Here is a 26,899-nt window from a genome sequence, read left to right as displayed (position 1 = left end):
TTGTGTTTCAAGTTTTTCCACAAGTAATAAAAGTATGAAAAACAGTAAAGTTTCACCCGAATTTAATTTGTCTTTTAATTAATGAAATTTAAACACATTTTATTTTTTTTGGTGAATTAAGGGGATTTACTATTAAAATTAAAATTTGTAAGAAATTTTGTGTGATTTATTTATTTAAAAATAAATATTAATTTTTATTCTACTAAATAATAGTAATATATTTCTGGCACAATGTCTTTAAGATAAACTTTTATTTTGACGGGTTGCCGTTAATTCCTTTAAATTTCTGTGTGTAGCTATATGATATGACGCTAGTTTTACTCAAATGAAACGGTAAAATGCTCGTGAAGTGAGCAGTCCTGGAGATGTTTTTTATGTATTTATGTCCTCATTGAGACGGCAGATGCTGAAATCACCGCGAGCGTCTTCAGTGTGAAGTAAAAAAAAAAAAAAAAGCGCGTCTCTGCCATTCATTCCTTCACACACACACAGAGACTCACAGAACATGTGGGATTCATATCTGAATCGACTCTTGCGGATTTACAGATACTAGTCCATGTCGCGATTTTGATTTAAGTGTAATGACCTACTTTTGATTAATTCATCCAAAATTTGACAAATTCCATGACATTCCGTGCTAAACTGTAAATTCCATTTTTAAAACTGGATTCCGAGATTCTGTTCGCGTTTTCTGCATCGCGGAAATCATAGGGCCGTACGTGTCAAGAACCGGGTTGACCGGGTATTCGGTACCACTGGTACTTAAAAAAACCTGGTAACGTGACGTTTACATTTTTTTTGTTGGTACCGAAGTACCGGGTCTTTTGACAACACTACTCCATATTTTCATGGTAACCAGACACTGTTAATGGAATTTGGCATAACTACAGTGAAAACAGAGAATTATTATGCAATGCAATAAAAGAGCTGGAGAACCTGGAGCGGAGCTGAGGAAAAAACTCCTTTTTTTTCTCTTCAACTGAAGCCTTTTCAATCATGCAGTGAAACTGCACATCCATTGGTTCGTGCAGTGCTATAAAATCGAACCAATGGCTCAGCGGCGGTGCTGACAGGGTGGCCGCGAGTCCTTAAAAAGTCTTAAAATGTATTAAATAAAGTTTTGCTTAAAAAAGGCCTTAAAAAGTCTTAAAATGTCTTAAATTCAGATTCAGTGGGTCTTAAATATCTTCGGTCTCATTACCGCAAAAGTTTCACCAGTCTGATGGACCCAGGGACTGTTTACAATCATTGGACAGACGGAAGATTCCCCCCGTAGTTACTGCGTCATCAGAGAGAGTTGCGGTAGCAGAATGCATGTCGAATACCACCAGCTCGCTGAGAAGCCTCCTAGCTGCTTTAAATGGGTTAATGCAAGTTTACTGAAAAATTGCTCGAGGATTTTACTTGCCCGACGGGACAAATAGCTTGATTAAAACTTAAGTGATATTTTATTACATTCAGTGTAAACAGCGATTGATAATGGATAGTGTATTTCTGGTATCAATGTTGCGCTGTTGAGGCTCATGCTGCCTGTCTCTGTGAGAGACTTATATGGAGAAATCAAATCAAATGAGCATAACGGCAAACATAAAGAAACTCACAGAATAAACACACTGAGGTAAAAATTAAAAATATTTAGTTTATTTATAACATGATGATGATGATGATGATGATGATAACATACCATGACAAGGGGACTATTTTGCTAAATATTTTCATGATTGCAAATGTTACATTGATTTTGGCTCAAGAAACAAGTAGTTAAGTAGTTACTTACATTTTAGACAGAATATTGACTGTTTTGTTCCATTTCACAAACGAAAATAGTTCCAAACAAAGATCAGAAGTATTGCACATTCTCCAAGCATCACTCGCATTTTTGTTACTGAATGATTCAGTGTTTTGAATGAATCGGTTGAATGAATAAGTGACTTACCGCCACCTACTGGTGGTTTCTTATTTGTATATTCCAAAAAATTTATTTAAAACATTAATCTCATAACATTATTTATTACGGTTGTAAATTTGTAGTGCAAAATATTTAATTTGATTGCTAACAGCCCTGTTGTGTATATTAAATTTCCTCATCAGTTGTAAGAATTTGACAGATGACGCATACATTTAATAAGGTTAAAAAATATTGGACTTTATGGAGGTAAATAACAACCTGGGGTAAATATTAAAAACATACAGATTTAAATATGTAAATGCTGAATAGAAAACTGATGAAAATATTGCTTCATTTACACCACCAAAAATATTGCTGATGTGGAGCTTTTGAGGAATATTTTGTATGGGATATTGTCTTCAGATATGAAAAGTTCTCTGTATATCGTAATAATAAATAGCATTTTTGACAGCGATGATATTTTGTTTTCTTTTTAAATTTAAAAACACATTAAATCTTACAGTTACGTATGTAATATAATGTGTATTTCCTTCACAGGTTTGGTCTTAAATTTTACATATGGTGGTATTAAAAAGGTCTTAAAAAGTCTTAAATCTAACTTGTTCATATCTGTAGACACCCTGGCTGAGCGAGCTTATGGCTATGCAGCCCACCAAAATGGGCAGGGCCTCTGGCTATACAAGCGGCCGCTTTGCCGCTGCATTTCAGATTTCTTCGAATGAAGCGACTGAGGCGTGCAGCTCATAGCACGGCCAGGAACGCAGAACTCATTCCCGTATCTCAGGGAACCGAGGTTACGATAGTAACTGAGTACGTTCCCTTTCGATATTCCACTCGTACTGCGTCGTAAGACGCTGTAGGAGAACCAGTACAATCACGCCATGCTATGATGGGGAACGACTCAAAACCAAGACTCACGTGGGAGTAAGACCCAGGGGAGTCAATAGAATACACCCAAGTACAGGCTGAGCCATCAGGGTCATCCGTGGCCTGGGTGTCGTCCCCTATAGTTTATACCTGGTATCCATATAATATGGACCGTCCAAGTCAAGTCAAGTCAAGTCACCTTTATTTATATAGCGCTTTTACAATACAGATTGTGTCAAAGCACTTAACAGTATCAAATGCCCAAGTGAAGGAGGGACATGAACAATGTTGGTCAAGCGAACCCATAAGACTGCTAAACTAGCCAGAGGCAATGAACTAAGCAGAAAGGACTCTGGCCTGTAAGGCAGGGACGTCCAGGTTGTAAAACCTTACAAATGTGGACGGCGAGGACCAGCCGGCCGCCTCACAAATTTTCTAAATGGACACCCCGCTCTACCATGCCCAGGAAGAGGCGATGCCTCTGGTGGAATGGGCTCTGACTCCAATGGGACACTGCAAGCCCAAGGAGGAGTATGCTAGGGTGATAGCATCCACTAACCACTTGGAAATTCTTTGCTTCGAAACAGGGCGACATTTAGTGCGGTTACCGAAGCTGACAAAAAGCTGTTCTGATCTCCTGTATGAGGCAGAATGCTCAATGTATACCCTCAGGGCCCTGACGGGGCAGAGCAGGGATAATTCCTGGTCATCCGTCGAAGGGGAAAGTGCGGAAAGCGCTATGACCTTGGCTCTGAACGGAGTGGAGAGCACCTTAGGTACATAACTCAGCCTTGGTTTCAGGACGACCTTGGAGTCGTTAGGCCCGAATTCCAGGCAAGCAGGGTTGATGGAAAGGGCCTGTAGGGCGCCTACTCGCTTAACCGACACCAGCACTAACAGCAGGGCGGTTTTAAACGAGAGTGATCTGAGGCTCGTGGATTGCAATGGTTCAAACGGGGGGCCTTTCAAGGCCCTTAGTACCATTTGGTAAATCCCAAGATAGAACTGTACGTGGATGCGGGGGGTTAATTCTCCTGGCGCCTCGTATAAACTGGACCACCGCACTATTCCTGCCCACCGATCAGCCAGCAATAGGGGCATGGAAAGACGCTATGGCTGCCGTGTAAACTTTGATGGTGGATGAGGAACGCTGTTTATCCAGCATCTCCTGCAGAAACGAAAGAACCACTGATACATCAGAGGTAACCGGATCTAAGTCGCGGTCTTGACACCAAGCCGAGAAAATAGACCATTTCAGAGTATAGAGGTGGCTGGTAGACGGGGCTCTAGCTTCTGCCATAGTGTTTAAGACACGCTCTGGGAGGTCGAAAGGCTCCCGTTGAGCGGCCACAGATGCAGGGTCCATAACTCGGGGCGTGGATGCCACAGCGTGCCGTTCGCTTGAGAGAGGAGGTCCCGTCTCAAGGGAATGGGCCACGGGTATGGAGCAAATTTTGTGCCAATATTCATCAAACAAATCCAGAGTTTTGCAAATAAACCCAATCTGCTTTGCAAAGAAAAACTCGACTTGCAAACAAACGCAAAATGATTTGCAAATACAAAACTCTATTTGAGAGAAAATGTAGAGGTATGGACAAATATATGTATTGTGTGTTGCAACTGTGAGACTCATTTGCCTTTTTATGAGGAAACTTGGTTTGATTTTCTCACAAATGCTTGCAGGCTGATTTTCTCACACGCGTGCGGGCAGATTTTCTCACAAGTGCAATTGAGCAACTTTCTTTTTCAAAAAAAGCAGATGGCGCTGTCAGTCAATTTACGCTAGTCTCCTGAGACCCAAAACACCTCTTTACCTTTTCAGACCAATATGAGTGGGGAACAGGTGAGTTTCTGTGTTACTATCTCCATTAATAACCATTTAGATGTTTTCAAAAAGTGACCCTACTACAGTGTCAGTGAAATTCACAACAAGTGCTGTAAAATTGTTAACATGATTGATTAGTTCAAAAATCAGTAGTGACATGGCTAAACATTTAACTAGGCAGTCTTTCCCTATAAAAACTGATCCATTCTCCGTACCTCTTATCCTCTGTTGGATCGCGGGATATAGAATATATAAAATTCAAAACAATGCAGGGGTATAACAATATATTGTCACAATATATTGTAATACAAAAATGTATAATGGATAGCAACAATATTGTGTACCAAAAATGAAAGCTTAGACAATTTAATTTAGTATCAGATATAGTAATATCACCCAAGAGGTCATTTAATTATTAATAAAAAAATGAAAACAAATCACATTATTTAGTACAATATCTTAAACTTTTTTTTAAAATGATGTAACTGTGCTATCATTTGTCTAAAATAATTACGTATTTTTTAGCTAAGCAAAATTATGAATATGTTTCTTCTGGTGTCACTCTTGTCCTGTGAATTGGGGAGAAGGGAGAAGGAACAAGTTCACGCTGATGTAATACTAAATTCAGCATTTTAATAAACAGTGGTTTAATAAACAGCGTGCTACACGGGTGAAGACACACTCTGGACAGCGAGGACTCTTCTAGGAGTGTAGTGAGAAGCTACATAATTTTAGTTGGATTTTTCCAAACAGGCTATTGTCAGACTAAAATCTGCTGCTATATTGGTTGAAATATGAAATATCTCCTTACAGGCCACTTTTAGTTTTACATGTTGTACAAGGCATGCATATTACTATACTATATATAAACATAAATATGATAATAAACTATGATATCCCTTATGAAAATTAAAGTTGGTTTTACTATAGTAAAAGTGTGGTAATCATGTTTTTTTGCAGGTTACCATTTCAATATAGGCAGTTTTACTACAAATACCATTTGTGAGAAAATCAAGCCAAGTTTCCTCATAAAAAGGCAAAGGAGGCTCACAGTTGCAACACACAATACATATATTTGTCCATACCTCTGCATTTTCTCTCAAATAGAGTTTTGTATTTACAAATCATTTTGCGTTTGTTTGCAAGTCGAGTTTTTCTTTGCAAAGCAGATTGTTTATTTGCAAAACACTGGATTTGTTTGATGAATATTGGCACAAAATTCGCTCCATACACCCACAGCTGGTTCCTCCAGAGGGGGGCTATTAGAAGAAGCTTGTGGCGTTGTTCCCTGACTCGTCTTGAGTACCTGCGGTATCAGAGCGATTGGTGGGAACGCATAGAGTGGGAAGCTGGGCCACTCGTGGGCCAGGGCATCCGTGCTCTTCGTGAAAAAGATTGGGCAATGAGAGTTGTCTTCGGAGGCGAAGAGGTCTACTCGAGCTCTGCCAAAGACTTCCCAGATTTTCTGAACCGCGAGTGAGTGGAGCGTCCATTCTTCTGAGGAGACGTTGTTCCTCAACAACATGTCCGCTCCTTGGTTTATTTTGCCCGGCACATGCGTCGCCTTCAGTGAGCGCAGATTGGTCTGAGCCCAAACAAGAAGGTCGTTCGCCAGCGTGCAGATGCGCTTCAAGATGAGGCTGCCCTGGTGATTTATGTATGACACCACGGACCTGCTGTCTGAGCGTATTAGCACATGGTGTCCCCTTATGTCTGGCAGGAAGAATTGACAGGCACGGCACAATGCTAGCATCTCTAGGCAGTTGATGTGCAGTCCCGACTCTTCTTCGGACCAAAGCCCGAAGGCCGGTTTGCCTTCGCACAGCGCTCCCCAACCCTTGTTGGAAGCGTCTGTCGTGACAACCTTCCTTCTGTGCGCCGTGTCTAAGATCACACCCTGCTTCAGCCAGAGGGGGTCCCTCCAACTGGCCAGGGCTGATACACACCGTTATGCGATGGCGACCGTGACGCCAAGCCGTGGATGAAACCCTCTGCTTCAGCCAGAACTGGATGGGTCACATGTGAAGCAGAGGAAGAGGGTCTTGTGCAGTGTTGAAACTGCCTCTGACTGGGCCAGAATGAGCCAGTCGTTGAGGTAGTTGAGGATGTACTGATATGCCACCCACTCGAATGCGAATCTCAAGAATCGTCTGTGATTGGGGGGCTACCTGGATGTGAAAGTATGTGTCTTTCAGATCCAGTGACATGAACCAGTCCCCTGGGCATATTTGCGAGAGGATCTACTTCAAAGTGATCATCCTGAACGACCTTTTTACCAGGACGTGATTCAGGAGTCTGAGATCTAGAATAGGTCGCTTATGGTAGGCAGAAGAGGATATTTGCTATCTTTTTGAAAATGTATGTTTTATTTTGTCCGCTATCACAGCGGTTGGACGCCTGGGCGCTAGAGTGGGCCCTTGGGGAACCAATAACACACTTCCCTCTGCACCCAGCGCTGAACGGGGTGACGAGGCACTTTAGAGGCTGCTTGCGGGGTGGTCCAGCAGTAGCGAGACTCGGGCCCCTCCTCTTTCTGCCTGCCTGATCGGGAGGACTTCTGAGGCGCCGGATCCAAGGCGATCTTGAGCCGGGGTCCTTGGTGCTTCGGGAAGGGGTAGCATCTTGCGATCCTTAGGAGGTCGGGGCTCGGGAGTGGCCGGCGTTGGCTTGGCATCATTCAACTACGGTTTCCTGCCTTGCCCTACATGTACTGTGATTTCTCTGGATTCCCTGAATCTTTTCACAATATTATGTATGGTACTTGATGAAAGACCTAAATCTTTGCAATTTTGCATTGCGAAATGTGATTTTTGATTTGTTTGATATTTCTCTCATGAAATTTGGCACAAAGTGATGAGCCATGATCCAGCTTTGATTGCAAAGACTGAGATGCTACATTTATACCCAAACATGATACCTTGACCTATTACCAATTCACCTGCTTACTGTAAACTTTTTCAAAACAGTTTAATGTGGATATTCTAGAACCTTTTCACTTTTATTTTGCCTCTGTCCCAACGTTTTTGGAATGTGTTGTAGCCATCAAAAACAAAATTTGTTCATTTACAAAATACATTTATGCTGGTCAGTGAAAAGTTTGGAAATCTTTTCTTTGTACTTCTGTCAATTAAATAAAAGTTAAAGAGAATTAACATCACAGATTCTTGATTTTATTGCATTTTACAAAATGTACCAACTTCTCTGAAATTGGGGTTGTAGAATAAAGTCAACATACATGGCTTACAATAACTATACAAACCAGGGTTTGCATTTGGTCTGTCGAGTTATTGTATTAGAAAGTTTCTCAAATTGTGATTGGTTTAGCTCTGTTAATCCTTGCTGTTGAACATGCTAACAGCACAATATTTTTTGTTCTTTGAGCCACATGAATGTGGGTTCATGTCAAATTTGAAAGATTACCTTCTTGACTGCAGTTAGTGTGGTGTGAAATACACCACATATATATACACACACACACACACACACAGTGGGGCAAAAAAGTATTTAGTCAGCCACCAATTGTGCAAGTTCTCCCACTTAAAAAGATGAGAGAGGCCTGTAATTTTCATCATAGGTATACCTCAACTATGAGAGACAAAATGAGAAAAAAAATCCAGAAAATCACATTGTAGGATTTTTAAAGAATTAATTGGTAAATTCCTCGGTAAAATAAGTATTTGGTCACCTACAAACAAGCAAGATTTCTGGCTCTCACAGACCTGTAACTTCTTCTTTAAGAGGCTCCTCTGTCCTCCACTCGTTACCTGTATTAATGGCATCTGTTTGAACTTGTTATCAGTATAAAAGAGACCTGTCCACAACCTCAAACAGTCCAACTCCAAACTCCACCATGGCCAAGACCAAAGAGCTGTCAAAGGACACCAGAAACAAAATTGTAGACCTGCACCAGGCTGGGAAGACTGAATCTGCAATAGGTAAGCAGCTTGGTGTGAAGAAATCAACTGTGGGAGCAATTATTAGAAAATGGAAGACATACAAGACCACTGATAATCTCCCTCGATCTGGGGCTCCACGCACTTTTTGGTAAAAACTCAACTTGTCGTGTTTGGAGGAGAAAGAATGCTGAGTTGCATCCAAAGAACACCATACCTACTGTGAAGCATGGGGGTGGAAACATCATGCTTTGGGGCTGTTTTTCTGCCATGTATTGTGAGATTTTGAGTGAAAACCTCCTTCCATCAGCAAGGGCATTGAAGATGAAACGTGGCTGGGTCTTTCAGCATGACAATGATCCCAAACACACCGCCCGGGCAACGAAGGAGTGGCTTCGTAAGAAGCATTTCAAGGTCCTGGAGTGGCCTAGCCAGTCTTCAGATCTCAACCCCATCGAAAATCTTTGGAGTCTGTGTTGCCCAGCGACAGCCCCAAAACATTACTGCTCTAGAGGAGATCTGCATGGAGGAATGGGCCAAAATACCAGCAACAGTGTGTGAAAACCTTGTGAAGACTTACAGAAAACGTTTGACCTCTGTCATTGCCAACAAAGGGTATATAACAAAGTATTGAGATGAAATTTTGTTATTGACCAAATACTTATTTTACACCATAATTTGCAAATAAATTCTTTAAAAATCCAACAATGTGATTTTCTGGATTTTTTTTTTTCTCATTTTGTCTCTCATAGTTGAGGTATACCTATGATGAAAATTACAGGCCTCTCTCATCTTTTTAAGTGGGAGAACTTGCACAATTGGTGGCTGACTAAATACTTTTTTGCCCCACTGTGTGTGTGTATATATATATATATATATGTATGTATATGTGTATATATATATATGTATGTGTATATTTCATATGGTTAAAATCACATGAAGAGTGCCATTTTTTTCTTCAAAAATAAGCATGATTACAAATGCGATATTGATTTTATACAACAGTTCAATAAACAAGAAGTTAATATTTAGAGACTTTCGTTTTAGACAACATATTGCCTGTTTTTGCTCCATTTCGCCAACAAAAAAATAATTCCAAACAGCTACAGCACTGCTTTGCGTCACTGAGCAACATGACGATGTTGTTTCGTTCCTGAATGAATCAACTGTTTAAATGATTCGGTTCAGTCGCAATGACTCACTTGTTAACAGTGACTTGCTGCCACCTACTGGCGTTTTTAATTTGACATTCAAAGTATCTTTTCATTTTAAAATAATTTCAAATATCAGTATTCAATGTTTTATGTTTAAAATAAAAAGCACTCCATGTCCCTCTGAGCTGCATTAAACAGTGTGTAAATACATCTAAACACAGTGTGTAAATGCCACGTCAGATGCAGCTTCTGCAAAGATTAATTTTGTTGATACTGGTTTCATTTGTTTGGTAACAGCCTAAATGTCTTATTATTCTAATTGACTGATTAAATGTAATAATTTGATTCAAAAGATGCACACTTTTAGGAAAAAATGGCTTTTTTAAAGGTAACATTGCCCATAAAAGGTAAAAATGAATTTAAACTTATGAATAGATTAATTTCTATCACTGATGTGCACTGACCACACAGAATATGAAGAATATCAAAAACTGCAGCTGTCCACGGTAGTCAGATATAAGCACAATAACACACTCTGCAAAATATCGTCTAATTATCGTTATCGAAAAAATCCCAGAACATATCAAGATATAATTTTTTTTTTCAATATCGCACACCCCTAGTGGTAATGACACGTAATCAAACAGATGGTGAACACTATTAACAACAATTATGTTGCAATCAACTTATAGCAAAGTTTGATAGTTTTGTATGTTGTTTTAGGGTTGGCATCATCTGAGGTCCTCTGGGGGGTTGACATGATCTCTTCTCAGGTGTTTGGTCATCTGAGATCTTCGTAATTCAGTATTGTGACACATTTCCATCTGAAATAAAATATTATCCATCTGAATAAAAATATGTGACCCCGAACCACAAAAACCAGTCATAAGGGTAATTGTTTTTTTTTGTTTGTTTTTTTTAATTGAGATTTATACACCATCTGAAAGCTGAAGTTTTCCCATTCATGTATGGTTTGTTAGGATAGGACAATATTTGGCGGAGATACAACTATTTTAAAATCTGAAATAAAAATATTGAGAAAATCGCCTTGTCCAAGTTCTTAGGAATGCATATTACTAATCAAAAATTAAGTTTTGATTATATTTATGGTAGGAAATTTACAAAATATATTCATGGAATATGATCTTTACTTAATATCCTAATGATTTTTGACATAAAAGAAAAATCAATAATTTTGACCTATACAATGTATTGTTGACTATTGCTACAAATATACCCATGCTACTTATGACTGGTTTTGTGGTCCAGGGTCACATATTAAATAGAAGGCAGGTTTTTGTTTTAGCTCACCTCTCCACGATCACTTGTAGCAAACTAGTTGGAGGGGAGTGGTTAAGGATGGGGTTAGGGTAACCCCTAACCCTTTGTGTTCAAACTGATGTCATCAAGAAGGAAGAAGGAATGCAATTCCAGAACGGAAGCAAATTTTCATTTTGATTTAAGATTGCTAAAAATATTTTTTTAGTGGATTAACTGTTCACCTCAAGATTAGCAATGTGTGCTAGCAAAGTCAATAGTGTGAATTTAGATTTTATTTGGAATACAGGTGCATCTCAAAAAATTAGAATATCGTGAAAAAGTTCATTTGTTTTTTGTAACTTATTTCATATTTTGTTTTTCATTTTGATGATTAGAGCATACAGCTCATGAAAGTAAAAAATCCAGTATCTCAAAATATTAGAATGTTTCCTAAGATCAATCAAAAAAGGATTTGCAAAACAAAAGTTCAAGTTCTTTAAAGTATGTTCATTTATGCACTATTGAGCCTTCAGCTGGCCAATCAAGCACAGTAATATCATGGTCAGCAAACCACTTGGAAGTGGGCAGGTGCCAAACTCCTGATGTAAAAAAATTCAGCATCTCCATAAATCTTGTCAGCAGATGGAAGCATAAAGTGCTCCAAAATCTCCTGGTACATGGCCGCATTGACTTTGGACTTGATAAAACACAATGGACCAACACCAGCAGACATCACGGCACCCCAAATCATCACTGACTTCGGAAACGTCACACTGGACTTCAAGCAGTTTGGATTCTGTGCCTCTTCGGTCTTCCTTCAGACTCCAGACCTTGATTTCCAAATGAAAATCAAAATGTACTTTTATCTGAAAAGAGAACTTTGGACCACTGAGCAACAGTCCAGTTCTTTTTCTCCTTAGCCAAGGTAAGATGCTTCTGACGTTGTTTCTGTTTCAGAAGTGGCTTGGTAGCCCTTTTCCTGAAGACGTCTGAGCGTGGTGACTCTTGATGCACTAACTCCAGCTTCAGTCCACTCCTTGTGAAGCTCTCCCAAGTGTTTGAATCAGCTTTGCTTGACAGTGTTCTCAAGCTTGCGGTCATCCCTGTTGCTTGTGCACCTTTTCCTACCCAAATTCTTCCTTCCAGTCAACTTTGCATTTAATATGCTTTGATACAGCACTCTGTGAACAGCCACCTCTTTCAGTAATGACCTTCTGTGACTTACCCTCTTTGTGGAGGGTGTCAGTGATTGTCTTCTGGACCATTGCCAAGTCAGCAGTCTTACCCATTATTTTGGTTTCAAAGAACAAGAGATACCCAGAATTTATACTGTAGGGATGGTCATTTAATGACTCAAATGTAAATATTCTAATATTTTGAGATACTGGATTTTTGACTTTCATGAGCTGTAAACTCTAATCATCAGAATTAAAACAAAAAACTTTTGAAATGTTTTACTTTACATGTAATGAATCTAGAATATATGAAAGTTTCATTTTTTTTAAATAAGTTACAAAAAATAAAGAACTTTTTCATGATATTCTACTTTTTTGAGATGCACCTGTATTTGGAGTAACTTGCATTGCTTTAACCTAGATCAGTGGTTGTATTGTTTGCATGTCTCTAAAAATGTATAATTAAATGTAAGTAGTTTTTTAAGGTCCCTTGTTATATACAGTATATTTGTGGAAGGCTTTGACAGAAACTCCATAGAGCGTTTGTTGTGCATTCTGTGCAACAGATTTTTATTTATTTTTTTATTTTTTACTTTTCAAAGATGTTAAACTACTGTCTACTTTCATCTCCATCAGGAGTCGAAGAAAAGGTTTGATGAGGATGAGGAGTTTAAGAGGAGGGCCTACCAGTGTGTGGTTAAACTACAGAGCAAAGAGCCAGACTTCATCAAAGCCTGGAACCTCATCTGTGATGTTTCCCGCAATGGTATGTGTGAGAAATTAATCACTAAGAATGCCATTCTCACTAAGACAGCATGTACAAACCTCAACAGACAGTATGTTCCCTTTAGAGGATAAGGATAATATAAATTGTTCATTGCTGAAGAAAGCAGAAAAACATTTTTTGGTCACACTTTATTTCGATAGTCCACTTTAGACATTCTACTAACTATAAGCAACTTTGTAACTACATGTCAACTAATTCTCATTAATTTGCAACTACATGTCTACTAACTCTCAGTAGGGTAGTTTTAGGGTTAGTAGAATAAGTTGACATATACTTGCAAAGTTTCTTATACTCAGTATGTTGTATGTTGAGGACCCATCAAAATAAAGTGTTAGAAGATATTAAGCAGACAGTCTACTAATACTTTAATGACTGCTAGTTGACATATAGTTGCAAAGTTACTTACTGTTAGTAGAATGTCTAAAGTGGACTATCGAAATAAAGTGTTTATATGAATGCATCTCTGACATAGACTGTAAAAAAAGATGGATGACGCGTCTCCGCTTCCTTCTACTATAGAAAAGTGAAGCGAATACATCTCAGTATGGCCGTTGCCATCTTGAGTAAATGACGTCATTTGGAGCCCGAGTCTGCGCAGTAGAGATTTGTTTGGAGCCCGAGTCTGCGCAGTAGTGTCGTGAAGTGGAGCCGCGGAATCAAACTCCCGCCCAAACTCCCGCAAACCCAATCAACCATAACGACATGCCCCGTTTTTATAGCATCAAATTACTAGCTAAAATCAAATGTATCACAAAAACGAACAACTGAACATACGTCAGCGTGATAACAACTACCTTAAATGACCAAAACCATATTTCGGAAAATTGTATTGGAAGTGTAATTTATTTTTTTTTATTTTGACTGAAGTCCCATTCGTTTACATGGAAAGGGCGGGGTTTATGACCTGTACTGCAGCCAGCCACCAGAGGGCGATCAAAGAGCCCGCAGCTTCACTTTTAAGGACGAGTGAGACACACCCGATCTCTGAAGGGAACATACTGTCTTCAGAATAGTTTTGATGGCATTTTCATTTTATCTGATAAAGTAGCGTTCATGAGCGGAGCTGCTTAGATTACAGCCTACAGATTACAGCACTAGTTCTACCGCTCTCAAAGCGCCTCCTACTGGCAGAGAATCAGATTCTACTCCGCTGTTTTCAACATAATAATAAATAATAATAAATTAAATGAAATAAATTTCTGAAGGATCATGTGACTGGAGAAATGATGCTAACAATTCAGCTTTGAAATCACAGGAATAACTTGCATTTTAAAATATTTTCAAATAGAATTTGAAATTTGCTGTATTAAATGCAGGCTTGGTGAGCAGAAGAGAATTCTTTAAAAAAACTAAAATCTTACTGTTCAAAAACCTTTGACTGGTAGTGTATGTTAGCCTATAGTTTGAAGTTAAAGATATTAATAAGGTGAGTCTGAGATGTTTATTTGACAGTGATTTCACATTTCTTGTTTGTATGAAGGCTAAATACAAATAAAAGGTGAACATTAATTTATTTGTGCTGTTCATAGTTTATAGACTTGGCAAATTCAATTCAAGGCTTAAAAACACATGTAAATGATAAACGTTCGTGACGATGCTGCTGTGGCCCGATCGGGCAAGTGACAAATCTGTCTACTGTCCTGAGTGTCCTTCACACTGGCCCCGGGCCATCGGGCACTCCTTATTGTTGAGCCCTGGTTCACACTTGTAGTTCGGTTCTCTTAGTTCGTTTGGTCCGAACCAAAAAAAAGAAAATTATACATTTAGTCCAGGTCTGCTTAGCGTTCACACTGGCATTTTTGACGCTGAGCCTAAAGATACTGAACCTAAAGGCATAGTGATACGTTCACAACCTGATTGGTCTGGTTGAATGATGTATATTTCATGATAGAACTTATCGAACATCCCAAACAATAGGTGTGTTTGACTTAAAGCGGCGCTGTGCAGACCGATTGGAGTATGACATTAAAGTACCCATTCACCCTTACTCAAATGAACCTGACTAACAGAGAAATCACACCAGAGTTTGATTTAATTGAACCAAATATGACAAGTGTGAACACTCTCACTCTCCAGGGAATCTTTCTGTGCTGGTTTGATTTCGATCGATGAAAAACTTAGGACTGGTTTGTGAAAGTAGGTTTTTCAAAAAATCCAAAGTACCCGAAAGCCAGGGTGACTGTCCTATAATGTGTTTTGTCCAATGAGAGCCAAGGATTCCAATGATTTAAGGCACTTGGGCCTTTGACTACCAGTTTAAGAGTAATGAGCGATTTCATACTTTTGATCGCTGTAGTGCCCCGTAAGGACGATTGGGGTGAGCCTTGGTGACATTGTAGATGGCGTGAGTACCATCATCCCTCAAGTTTCAAGTCTCTATACGACTGACGGTTTGGTCTGCCCGATCAGTTTTACGTGGAGATTGCCGATCCTTGGCCATTCTAACAATTACAATAACTAAATAATAAATACACTGTAAAAAAATCTGTAAAATCTACGGTAAAAAAAACAGCAGCTGTGGTTGCCAGAATTTTACTGTAAAAAATGCGATAGCAGTATTTTAGGTTTTACGGATTTAACTTAAATTTAAATACCGTAATTTCATTAACTGATATAATGTTAATATACCAACCTACTGAAGTACTGAAATCTGTTTTGTACCTTTTGTAATACACTGATAACCACCAAAAGCCACCAAATGAAATACATATTACATTTTTTGTTGAAACATAGTTATTTCAACAAAAAAAACATCAAATTTGAAATGTAATTCTGGGAATATCAATTTACGGTTATTCAATGTAAATTATACATTATTTTTCTACTTCCAAAAATGGTATACTACCGTAAAATTACATGTAATGTCCAATACAGTTTTTAACCGTATATAGTAGGGGAACGTACCTTTAAATATTTAACAGGTTTTTACTGTAGCATTTTTAGTCTTGTACCCTTAAATTCACGTTAATTTTTTGCAGTGTACTGATAATTCTTTGCAGGTGCAATATTAAAGGAGTACTTGACTCAAAAGTTATCATTTATTCCCTTTCATTCCAAACAAAAAAAGGGTGAAATAGAGGGATCAAGTGTTTTTTCTAAGCTCTGAAGCTTCTGTTAAAGCAGTGAAGAGTTTTTGTGTCTAAGATGGAATGATGTTTTAAACACTATCTGATTTTTAAAAAAAGTCAGAACGTCGTGGTTTTCACTCGCTCCAAAAGCGCTCCACCACCGCTCCATCACGAGTACAATTCATGCCAACGGCCCGTAATATAACTGCATATTTAGCAAGAATTCACGTTAAACATATTTAGCTTGCTTAATAGAGAAGGATCACTCAAATCAGAAAAGAATGTGAAATGGACATGAGCGGGAAGTTATAGTTCTCAAGAAATTTGTTGTTCCTTCTAGATACTGAATATTTTCAGCTGAAAGCATGATTTGAACAACTAGCCTACTACAACACTTATTCACACGCATTCACTCTCTCAATAATGCATTCAAACAAAAAATAATCTTACAGTGCTACTTCATCTGTATCCGATTACGAATGAGCAGAAATTTCTAAGAAATGCATCCATCTGTAAGTAAAATAACTTATTTATATTATTTATTTAACTTATAATATATATAATATTATTCTAAAACTTACTGCCAGATTCTGGAAGATAAATTCTTCAAACAGTGGTACAAGAGGATGTGATGCTGGTCCTTCAAGAGTCACTCACAACTTATCTGTCCATAAATCCTATACAAAATCAGTCTTCATGTATTTCACAACACTTCAGCATGTTATTCTTATTAAGTGAGGGCCATTTTAAAGAATTTTTTACCCAAGCAAAGTCTCTGAGAACCTGACACCTGAGTCCAGGAAGGTTGCAGTTCTGGAAAATGATGGTGCTGGAGACTAAATGGTTCCTGATGGTTTCTCACCTAATTCTTCACCTTAATTCTTAATTATTTTGCAGTTAACATGTGTCTTTTCCTCTCCCCCTGTTTTTTCTGACCTTGCTGACCCAATGAGCATTTCGCTGCCCAATGGTCATGCCTTAACTTTGCTAATTCTATTATTGCATTAGTATTGCATCCTTCTCATGGGCATTTAATAATTTTTTTAACTTTTATTCTTGAGTTCAATCTCTTTTTTTGGCTCATTTTATCTGTAAAGGAAAACCTGCCTAATAATTCTGCACACCTGAAATAAGAAGTTTCTGACTATCAGCCTTCATGGACAATTATATATCACTTATAAATTATTAAATACAAAATCAATAGTAGTTATTAAGATTGATGTGGTTTGGAATTGGTAAAATGTTCTTGGAAAAAAAATATGACCAGAATATCAACTTGCCTAATAATTCTGCACACACTGTAGTGTTCCAATAAGCCACTTTAAAACTCTCCTGTTATTTTATTTATTTTATTGTTTAATATACATTATGAACAGAACTGTGGTATTTCAAACATACTGAAATACTTTAGACGCGGAGTGAAGGCAGAGCAGTGTTTCTGATATCAGTGAGCGAGGAGTGGAGCGGGAGTGGGAAATGGTGAACCCAGAGTGGAGCTGGAGTGGAGTGATTATTAAATGCTCGGAGCGTGGAGGGGAAATTGTTGATGCTCCACTCCGCTCATATACTCTGGTCCCCACTAAGGCTTGTCTAATGAAGGTCAATTAGTGTTTATTTTTTTCTGATGATGCCATCTAATCAGGCTTTGTTAATTCAGGAGAGTGCCACATTTGATTTCCCTGTGGTGTGATTGTTGTAATTAAACCGTCTTTGTCCCTTCCGCTTTGCTGATGCAGAGTTTCAAAAGGTCTACAACTGCCTGGATATCCACATAGAAGAGAGGGGAGAGTCCTACTACCAGGAAATGATGACAGCCGTGATTAAAGAGTTTGAGGAAAAAGGTACAGATCGAGGGCTCTTGGACTTCTAATGTTTGTTGTTTTACTATCTAATAGTAAAAGTTGATATATGTAATGTTTAAAAATATAATTTTTGCTTGCTTTTGAAGTAGATATTTTTTTTCCAACAGCATTTGAATGAATATTAATAAGTTGCTTTATTTCCTGTCTTTGTATTTTTAATTGAAACAGGTTTGGGTGGGACATATAAAAAGGTTAACAGTTTATTTAGGTAACTTTTTTGGGATAATCTGTCATATAGATGGCCTCTAACCTAACACACATGCATCTGATTTTTTATTTATGAATTTTTTTTTTTTGCACCAGGAATGTCTGTTTGTCAGATTTTTTGTTGTTCAAACAAACAAGTGGTCCCACCCCAAACTATTGGTCAAGTTACTGGGCCATACTTTTGTATTGCGATTGTTTTGTGCTGCTGTAGGTGTAGAAATGAGAGAAATATAAATTCTGTAAAATATTAATTTTAAATAATAATCTATCTTATGACATCCTAAAAGACAAGTGTTTCATTAAGTGATTGATAGTATGTTTTATCATTGTCATCAGTTAATATTTATTTATTGTATATTTTAATTTATTTATTTTTTTCATTTTTTTTTATTGTTTTGTATGTTCATTTTGATTTACTTTTTAATCACTAAATATTTATATTTATTATTTTAATTAATTCTTAAGAAGGTTGGATTTATTTCTCTAAACAGCTTGTGAACAGTGTCAGTTATTCTTGCAAACAGGATTTACATGGGCATCACATGACTTAAAGATTGAGTTTAAAGTTGTACAGGCAAGGTTGATAGTTGATTTTATTGCACTAGTGTCACATACTACTGGCTTTACTTCCAAAACAGTGTTTAATTTTTACACCAGTTCAGTACCATAGACTTCCGTTGTACGCACATTACTGTAAACATGATTACTGTAAACATGATTTCTGTTTGTTTTTACAGACTGAAAGACAGGTCAAAAGCTTTTACTGTACCATTCGACAGTCGATAGAACTTAGCTTTAATTGAACTACAACATTTATTTAAATGCATTGCACATATCTAAATGCTCATATCCATTGGGGGGCAGTGTTGGTTTAAGAATTCTTTTAGTCCCTCGCTCAACCGTCCTCTTTCATATTTCTTGCCAATCCTATTCTCTCTCAACAGGGCTGGTGCAGTTGGACGAGGGCAGGAAGATAGTGTTTGCTCCAGGCCAGTCTATTCCCCTGACAATTGTCAAATCGGATGGAGGCTACACTTACGATACCTCCGATCTAGCTGCCATTAAAAACAGGCTATTTGATGAGAAAGCTGACATCATCATCTATGTGACTGACAGTGGCCAGGTGTGTTGGCGAAATCTTGAACAGACCCCAGAACATAAACCTTCCCACACTTACCTGATATGTATGAGGACACATGCAGCAGGGGTCAAGGGCACTGAGCAAGATAGAAACAAACCCCAGAATTCAAACATCTATATATTTATAAATATTTGCAATAGATTCCTCACCTCAAATATTAATGCGTTCTAGGTCAGGAGTGCGCTCTGTTAACGACTTCGTCAACACAGTTTACAATTGTGATCTGTTTACACAAGAAGAAAGACATATTCCATTTTCCATGGCTAAAATTGAATTAGGGATTATGTGTGTTGATGACTAGATAAGATAACTAAATGTTTTCTCTGTGTGTGTGTTTTCTTTTTTATCTTGTCATTGTCTGTGATTTATGACAGGCAATGCACTTCCAAGTGGTCTTTGCTGCTGCTCAGCTGATCGGCTGGTATGACCCTAAGGTCATACGGGTAGAACATGCAGGTTTTGGTGTGGTGCTTGGGGAGGACAAGTAAGTGTATTGATGAGTATGGAAATCACCTTTGTCTTATTTCCACCAGGGTGACCCATAGGGATGTAACAGCTAGAAATAAAATAAATAATCAACAAATTTTGATTGGTTGAGGCAAGATGCACAGAGTGTAGCATAAACAGAAGCAAATTCATTTTGGATAAAACATTATTTTCTGTTGATCAGATTAGATATATAAAATCCTCTGTGCTACGCAAGTAATAGTATTTTATTTTTTTAACATGAACAATAACTGGATTACGGCAGGGTTACTGAAAAATAATTACATTCTTATGTTCAGAGGAGAGAACTTTGATTATTTTTCTGCTGCTTTTAAGCTGTGAAAATATCACTGTATTGTAAGAGTTATATTTTAAATCATAATCACACTACTGCTCAAAGTTTTAGGGTTGGTAAGAATTATATTTGATGAAATAATATACTGTAAAAACAATATTTTGGAACATTACTGTAATTTAACTGTGTGAAAATATTTTATAATTATAATTTCACCATCACTTCAGTCTTTAGTGTCACGTCATCCTTCAGAAATCATTCTAATATAATTGGTGCTCAGAATCATTTCTTATTATCAATGTTGAAAATAGTTGTGCTGTGCTGATTTTTGTGGAAATGGTTTGGATTTTTTTTCCAGGATTGTTAATGAGTAGAAAGTTCAAAAGAACATTTATTTAAAATAGTAATCTTTTGTAACTTTATAAATGTCTTTACCATCACTTTTGATCAGTTCAGTATGGATGCCCATTTCCGCCACCTTGAGAAAAAATATAATCCTGTAAGTCATAATAATGAGATACTTTCTCATAATTATGACTTAGTATCTCGTTATATTGAGAAACTTTCTCGAAATAATGAGAGACTTTCTCATAATAATGACTTAACATCTCGTAGTAATGAGAAACTTTCTTGAAATAATGACTTATTTTCTCATAATAATGAGAAACTTTCTTGAAATAATGACTTAACATCTCGTAATAATGAGAAACAAGAAGCGGTGTGGCACGCTGAAGACCAAGTGGTTGCCGTGGTAACGAACAACGATGCTTTGTGCTTTTGAAATGAGATGGCTTACTGTATGAAGCATGTGATGCATGAAAGGGACAGCTAATAAAACTAATAAATCATTGAAATAAACATCTATAAATTAAGTTTGTATGCGTAATGGCTTCCATTTCTTCTTAAAATGCCTGTATTTCTTAACTGAAATATTAATTTGGAATGTTTGAAGCCATAACTATCTGGCAGAATAACTTGGTAAGTGCTACAAATTAACAAGACTACATGTAGATAATTAATCTGAAATCATTATTTAATGACAGATTATACACTTTAGATTACAGAACAGATTATAGATTATAGATCATTATTACGAGAAAGTTTCTCGTTATATGATATTTTTTCCCCTGAATGTTATATTAACTCATAATTATGAGAAAGTTTCTCAATTTAATAAGAAAATAAGTCATTATTACGAGAAACTAGGTCATTATTACGAGAAAGTTTCTCAATGTAACAAGATACTAAGTCATAATTATGAGAAAGTATCTCATTATTAATGACTTACAGAATTATATTTTTTCTCAAGGTGGCGGAAATGGGCTTCCATAGTTCAGTGTGTCCTTGATGACTAAAAATATTAATTCATTTTGGTATTGATTTAAATAAATAAATAAAAATAATACTTAAAAATAATGTAATAATAAAAACATGCTGACTCCAAACATTTTAATGGTAATATATACAAAACACATAATGTTAAACTTTAATTTGCACATCGTTTGAAGGAGAATGCTTGACAAGAGATCTGATAGAATATTAATATTTGATTAATCAAAGAAAAAAATGGACAGATTAATTGGTTAATCAAAATAGTTTTTTAGTTGCAGCTCTAGTGCCCCATGTGCCACTAGTTTTTGCTGTGAGGAAAATATTGTAATGAATAATGTTTTATATGTATTTATATTAAATCTCCTTCCCAGGAAAAAGTTTAAGACTCGTTCAGGGGACACGGTTCGTCTAATGGACCTTCTTGAGGAGGGTCTGAAAAGATCCATGGACAAACTGAAGGAGAAGGGGAGAGATAAGGTGAGCCCCTCAAACTCTGACGAAATTAGCGCCTTTTCATGTCACCCTGAAAGCCTCCATCCAACTCCTTTTGTATGCCTGAGTACTCAGTTCAGAATAGATCAATAGATCTCAAATGTGACCAGGGGCCAGCTGTACTAATTACTGAATATATTAATCACAACTCCTTTGCTCTCAGAAATGAAGAACCTCCTAATGCCTAATGCACTTGATTAATATCTCACAAATAGTGCAGAGTGCTTCTGACAGTAAAGGAGTTTGAAAAATACAACTATGTTGTTTCAGACACAAGTAGGCAAAGCAAAAGTATTTGGACATTTAGATGCCCTCAAATAGACTTTTTTGGAATGTTAATGACACACATACAATTTAAGTTTTCATAGATTTTATTATTTGACCGTTGATGTCAAATAATAGATTTTATGATTTTATTCCTGGCCAAGAATACATTTTTTTAATTCTGATTTCCCTAAAGTGAATCAGACTTTTGATAAGTGCCTTATTTGTCAGAATTATGGAAAATAACATATGCTGCATTAAAAGAAAAGATAGCAGGTGTATAATTGTCCAATGTTCTTGTACTGTTCTCCTCCCATGTGCAAATGCAATTTAACAGCCAGCCAAAGTCCATCCATAAAGTACCGATGAGTCGGGATTCATCTTAGTCTTTCTCGTTTAACTCTCTAAGATCAGTGCAAAAGACACTAAAAATGCTCTGTTGATTTTGGTCACACAAATAAGTGTTATACATCAATCAAAACTGTTAAGTGTCTACTTTTATTTTTGTACACTCAGAATAACAACACAACTTTGTGCTTTTGGAAAAATAAGAAAACAAACAGGGTGCGCTCTCTGTCTTCTCCATCTCCGCGAACTGCTTTTGGAAAACGCGTCACTAAAATTGTAACTCAGCAAATGCTCAACACAGAGACATGGGAGTTATATCTATAGAAAGCTGAAATCCCGCCCCTGCGCGGCTCGCGCAGTTCATATGTAAATAGCCACGTGGGACGTGCACACGTGCAAACACCCAACACAAACAAAGAGCGAAGAGATCCTCATTGCGGCTACTGTTCGTTTCTGGAAGAAGACGTGCTGAGTAAAGGCAGGATTTCCCTTGAAAGGAGAACATGATTTCATCCAGTAAAGGAGATCAATCTGATGAGTAAGTAATGCTTCTTTTTTGCATTAGTTAACGTTTTATTGTGACATAATCTTGAACAGATTTACTAGTTGGATTTTTCCCAAACGACAACATGATGAATGCTACGCATCTAAGAATGTTTAGACCATTTATTATTAATACTCTGTTCACAAATAGATTTTAATAGCATGCTAAACAATAATAATTAGTTTCTCAGATATAAAATATCCTTTTTTATTGTACAAAGCATGCTCGAGTCTGTGGCTACAGAATCATATCATAGGCTACTATAAAATCATACATACTAGGCTATATGACTACAAATTCATAGTTGGGTTTTTCCCAAACTATAATTCCTGACTACAGTGTTTGAAATTGTGTAAAACATTTTGAATATGATAGGCAATTCATTGTATTTAAATTTCTTACGGCGAGATGATGTTTTCATGCTCTATAAAACAATAACAGTAATATGATTGTACACTGTAACATGATGAATGCTATGAGTCTAAGTATGTTTAGTACATGTTTATTATTAATAGCTTACTCTGTTTAGAAATAGATTTTAATAACGTGCTAAACAATAATAATTAGTTTCTCAGATATAAGATTTCTTCCTTTTTTTTATGATAGTACAAAGCATGTGTGAGTCTATGGCTATAAAACACACACACACACACACAGTGGGTACGGAAAGTATTCAGACCCCCTTAAATTTTTCACTCTTTGTTATATTGCAGCCATTTGCTAAAATCATTTAAGTTCTATTTTTTTCCTCATTAATGTACACACAGCACTCCATATTGACAGAAAAACACAGAATTGTTGACATTTTTGCAGATTTATTAAAAAAGAAAAACTGAAATATCCCATGGTCCTAAGTATTCAGACCCTTTGCTGTGACACTCATATATTTAACTCGGGTGCTGTCCATTTCTTCTGATCATCCTTGAGATGGTTCTACACCTTCATTTGAGTCCAGCTGTGTTTGATTATACTGATTGGACTTGATTAGGAAAGCCACACACCTGTCTATTTAAGACCTTACAGCTCACAGTGCATGTCAGAGCAAATGAGAATCATGAGGTCAAAGGAACTGCCTGAAGAGCTCGGAGACAGAATTGTGGCAAGGCACAGATCTGGCCAAGGTTACAAAAAAATTTCTGCTGCACTTAAGGTTCCTAAGAGCACAGTGGCCTCCATAATCCTTAAATGGAAGACGTTTGGGACGACCAGAACCCTTCCTAGAGCTGGCCGTCCGGCCAAACTGAGCTATCGGGGGAGAAGAGCCTTGGTGAGAGAGGTAAAGAAGAACCCAAAGATCACTGTGGCTGAGCTCCAGAGATGCAGTTGGGAGATGGGAGAAAGTTGTAGAAAGTCACCCATCACTGCAGCCCACCACCAGTCGGGGCTTTATGGCAGAGTGGCCCGACGGAAGCCTCTCCTCTGTGCAAGACACATGAAAGCCCGCATGGAGTTTGCTAAAAAACACCTGAATAAGATTCTCTGGTCTGATGAGACCAAGATAGAACTTTGGCCTTAATTCTAAGCGGTATGTGTGGAGAAACCAGGCACTGCTCATCACCTGTCCAATACAGTCCCAACAGTGAAGCATGGTGGTGGCAGCATCATGCTGTGGGGTGTTTTCAGCTGCAGGAAAGGACGACTGGTTGCAATTGAGGGAAAGATGAATGCGGCCAAGTACAGGGATATCCTGGACAAAAACCTTCTCCAGAGTGCTCAGGACCTCAGACTGGAGAGGATCTGCAAGGAGGAATGGCAGAGGATCCCCAAATCCAGGTGTGAAAAACTTGTTGCATCATTCCCAAAAAGACTCATGGCTGTATTAGATCAAAAGGGTGCTTCTACTAAATACTGAGCAAAGGGTCTGAATACTTAGGACCATGTGATATTTCAGTTTTCTTTTTAATAAATCTGCAAAATGTCAACAATTCTGTGTTTTTCTGTCAATATGGGGTGCTGTGTGTACATTTAATGAGGGGAAAAAAATGAACTTAAATGATTTTAGCAAATGGCTGCAATATAACAAAGAGTGAAAAATTTAAGGGGGTCTGAATACTTTCCGTACCCACTGTATATATATATATATATATATATATATATATATATGTATGTGTATACACACAAATGTTCATGATATTAACATGTTCACAAATGTTTTTTTTTTTTTTGGTTGTTTGTTTGTATTTCATTGAGTCAGATACCTGCACCACAGATGTATTCTGATGTCTCTTCAAACTGTTTTCCTCTGAGAGCGCTGTACCAACATCAGATGTTCAACTACACTGATATTCTATGTTAAAACAAGCTCCTTGACTACTGATTATGTTTTTTTCTTCTTGAATCCATGGAAAGAAGTAGAAACACTTAAATAACACACGTAAATATCAGGTATGATTTACTTGTTTCACTTGTTGAACAGAATCTGTTGCAGGAATGACTCAAAGTCTGTTCACATCTCTGTGGTTAGATCAGTGTGCACAATAATGTGTCTTTGACCTTCATTATGTATGTTTTGATTATACTGTGTTGTAAATAAAATACAAATAATTTAAAAAAAACTTTTTTTCAATCTCCTCACATTCTCTCTTACCTGCCTCAAAGTCACAGTCACACTGATGGGCCATCAGGGGAGGGCTCTTTGTCTCTCAGGTGAGACTCACTTAATATTCAAGGCCATTGCCACTCCCTCGCATATAGTCTTTCGATCACAAAACATGTCTTGAAAAATTTAAATCAATATATTGTTTTCTGTGAATGAGTAAGCAGAATGATTTTCACAATTTCGAGGTCAAGTCACGTCACCTTTATTTATATAGCGCTTTTAACAATGCAGATTGTGTCAAAGCACTTAACAGTATCAAATTGGAGGATAGAGTGTCAGTAATGTATAATGATAAGATTAAACACTCAATTTTCAGTTAAAGGCATTTCATTATTGAATTCAGAGATGTCATTGTCTAGCTCAGTTTAGTTTAAATAGTATCTGTGCAATCAAATCGGCGATAATCGCTAGAAATTAAGTGTCCCCAACTGAGCAAGCCAGAAGCGACAGCGGCAAGGAACCAAAACTCCCTCTGTGACAGAATGGAGAAAAAAAAACCTTGGGAGAAACCAGGCTCAGTCAGGGGGCCAGTTCTCCTCTGGCCAGACGAAACCCGCAGTTCAAAAGTTTATATTTCTATTTTTTCTTTTGTTGCAATTTCTAACAATAATAGTATTATGTAGTTAGGTATTTTATTATATTTTTGGTTTTATTGTATTTTAATCGAGGCCTTCACTGGGGATATGTCTCTGGGGCTCATCTAGGTGTCCTGGTCTCCGCTGACGATCAGGGCTGTAGACATCATCTCTTGGTGCTGATCCACCATCTGATCGGATACGGACTGAGAAACAGAATAGGAAAGAAACAGACAAATATTAGCGTAGATGCCATTCTACTTACGATGTAACGAGTACATCGTGTGTTATGGGGAGTGTTCCCGGTTCCGGTTGATCTAATTAATGCAGCCTAACAAGCCTTTAACGGATTTGAATAATAGAAGCGTATTAGTGTGTTATGTGTAAGCCAGGCTAAAGATATGGGTCTTTAATCTAGATTTAAACTGACAGAGTGTGTCTGCCTCCCGAACAGTGTTAGGTAGATTGTTCCAGAGTTTGGGTGCTAAATAGGAAAAGGATCTGCCGCCCGCAGTCGATTTTGATATTCTAGGTATTATCAAACGGCCAGAGTTTTGAGAACGCAGTGGACGTGGAGGACTATAATGTGATCAGAGCTTGCTCAAGTACTGAGGAGCTAAGCCATTCAGGGCTTTATAAGTAATTAACAAGATTTTAAAATCTATCCGATGCTTGATAGGGAGCCAGTGCAGTGTTGACAGAACCGGGCTAATATGGTCATATTTCCTGGTTCTAGTAAGAACTCTAGCTGCTGCATTTTGGACCAACTGTAGTTTGTTGATCAAGCGTGCAGAACAACCACCCAATAAATCATTA

The 26,899-nt window shown here is 37.5% G+C and overlaps 1 protein-coding gene and 1 long non-coding RNA gene across 2 annotated transcripts in view; both read left to right on the top strand.

The window, feature by feature from the left end:
• The window catches only part of rars1 (arginyl-tRNA synthetase 1), a 79,260-nt gene that overhangs the window by 25,873 nt on the left and 26,488 nt on the right, over nt 1-26,899 (top strand). The window contains exons 8-12 of the mRNA XM_058757424.1: nt 12,720-12,849; nt 17,675-17,779; nt 18,952-19,130; nt 19,523-19,632; nt 21,633-21,738. Of these exons, the coding sequence (XP_058613407.1) occupies nt 12,720-12,849; nt 17,675-17,779; nt 18,952-19,130; nt 19,523-19,632; nt 21,633-21,738 (630 nt within the window). The remainder of the gene's footprint in view (nt 1-12,719; nt 12,850-17,674; nt 17,780-18,951; nt 19,131-19,522; nt 19,633-21,632; nt 21,739-26,899) is intronic.
• On the top strand, nt 21,747-25,464 carry LOC131528324 (uncharacterized). Its single transcript, XR_009267848.1, has 2 exons — nt 21,747-22,903; nt 25,104-25,464. It is a non-coding gene; the product is annotated as an uncharacterized LOC131528324 (long non-coding RNA).

This window comes from Onychostoma macrolepis, chromosome 21, assembly GCF_012432095.1.
Source record: "Onychostoma macrolepis isolate SWU-2019 chromosome 21, ASM1243209v1, whole genome shotgun sequence".
Taxonomy (NCBI): Eukaryota; Metazoa; Chordata; class Actinopteri; order Cypriniformes; family Cyprinidae; genus Onychostoma; species Onychostoma macrolepis.
This window is presented reverse-complemented; position numbering and strand designations above follow the sequence as displayed.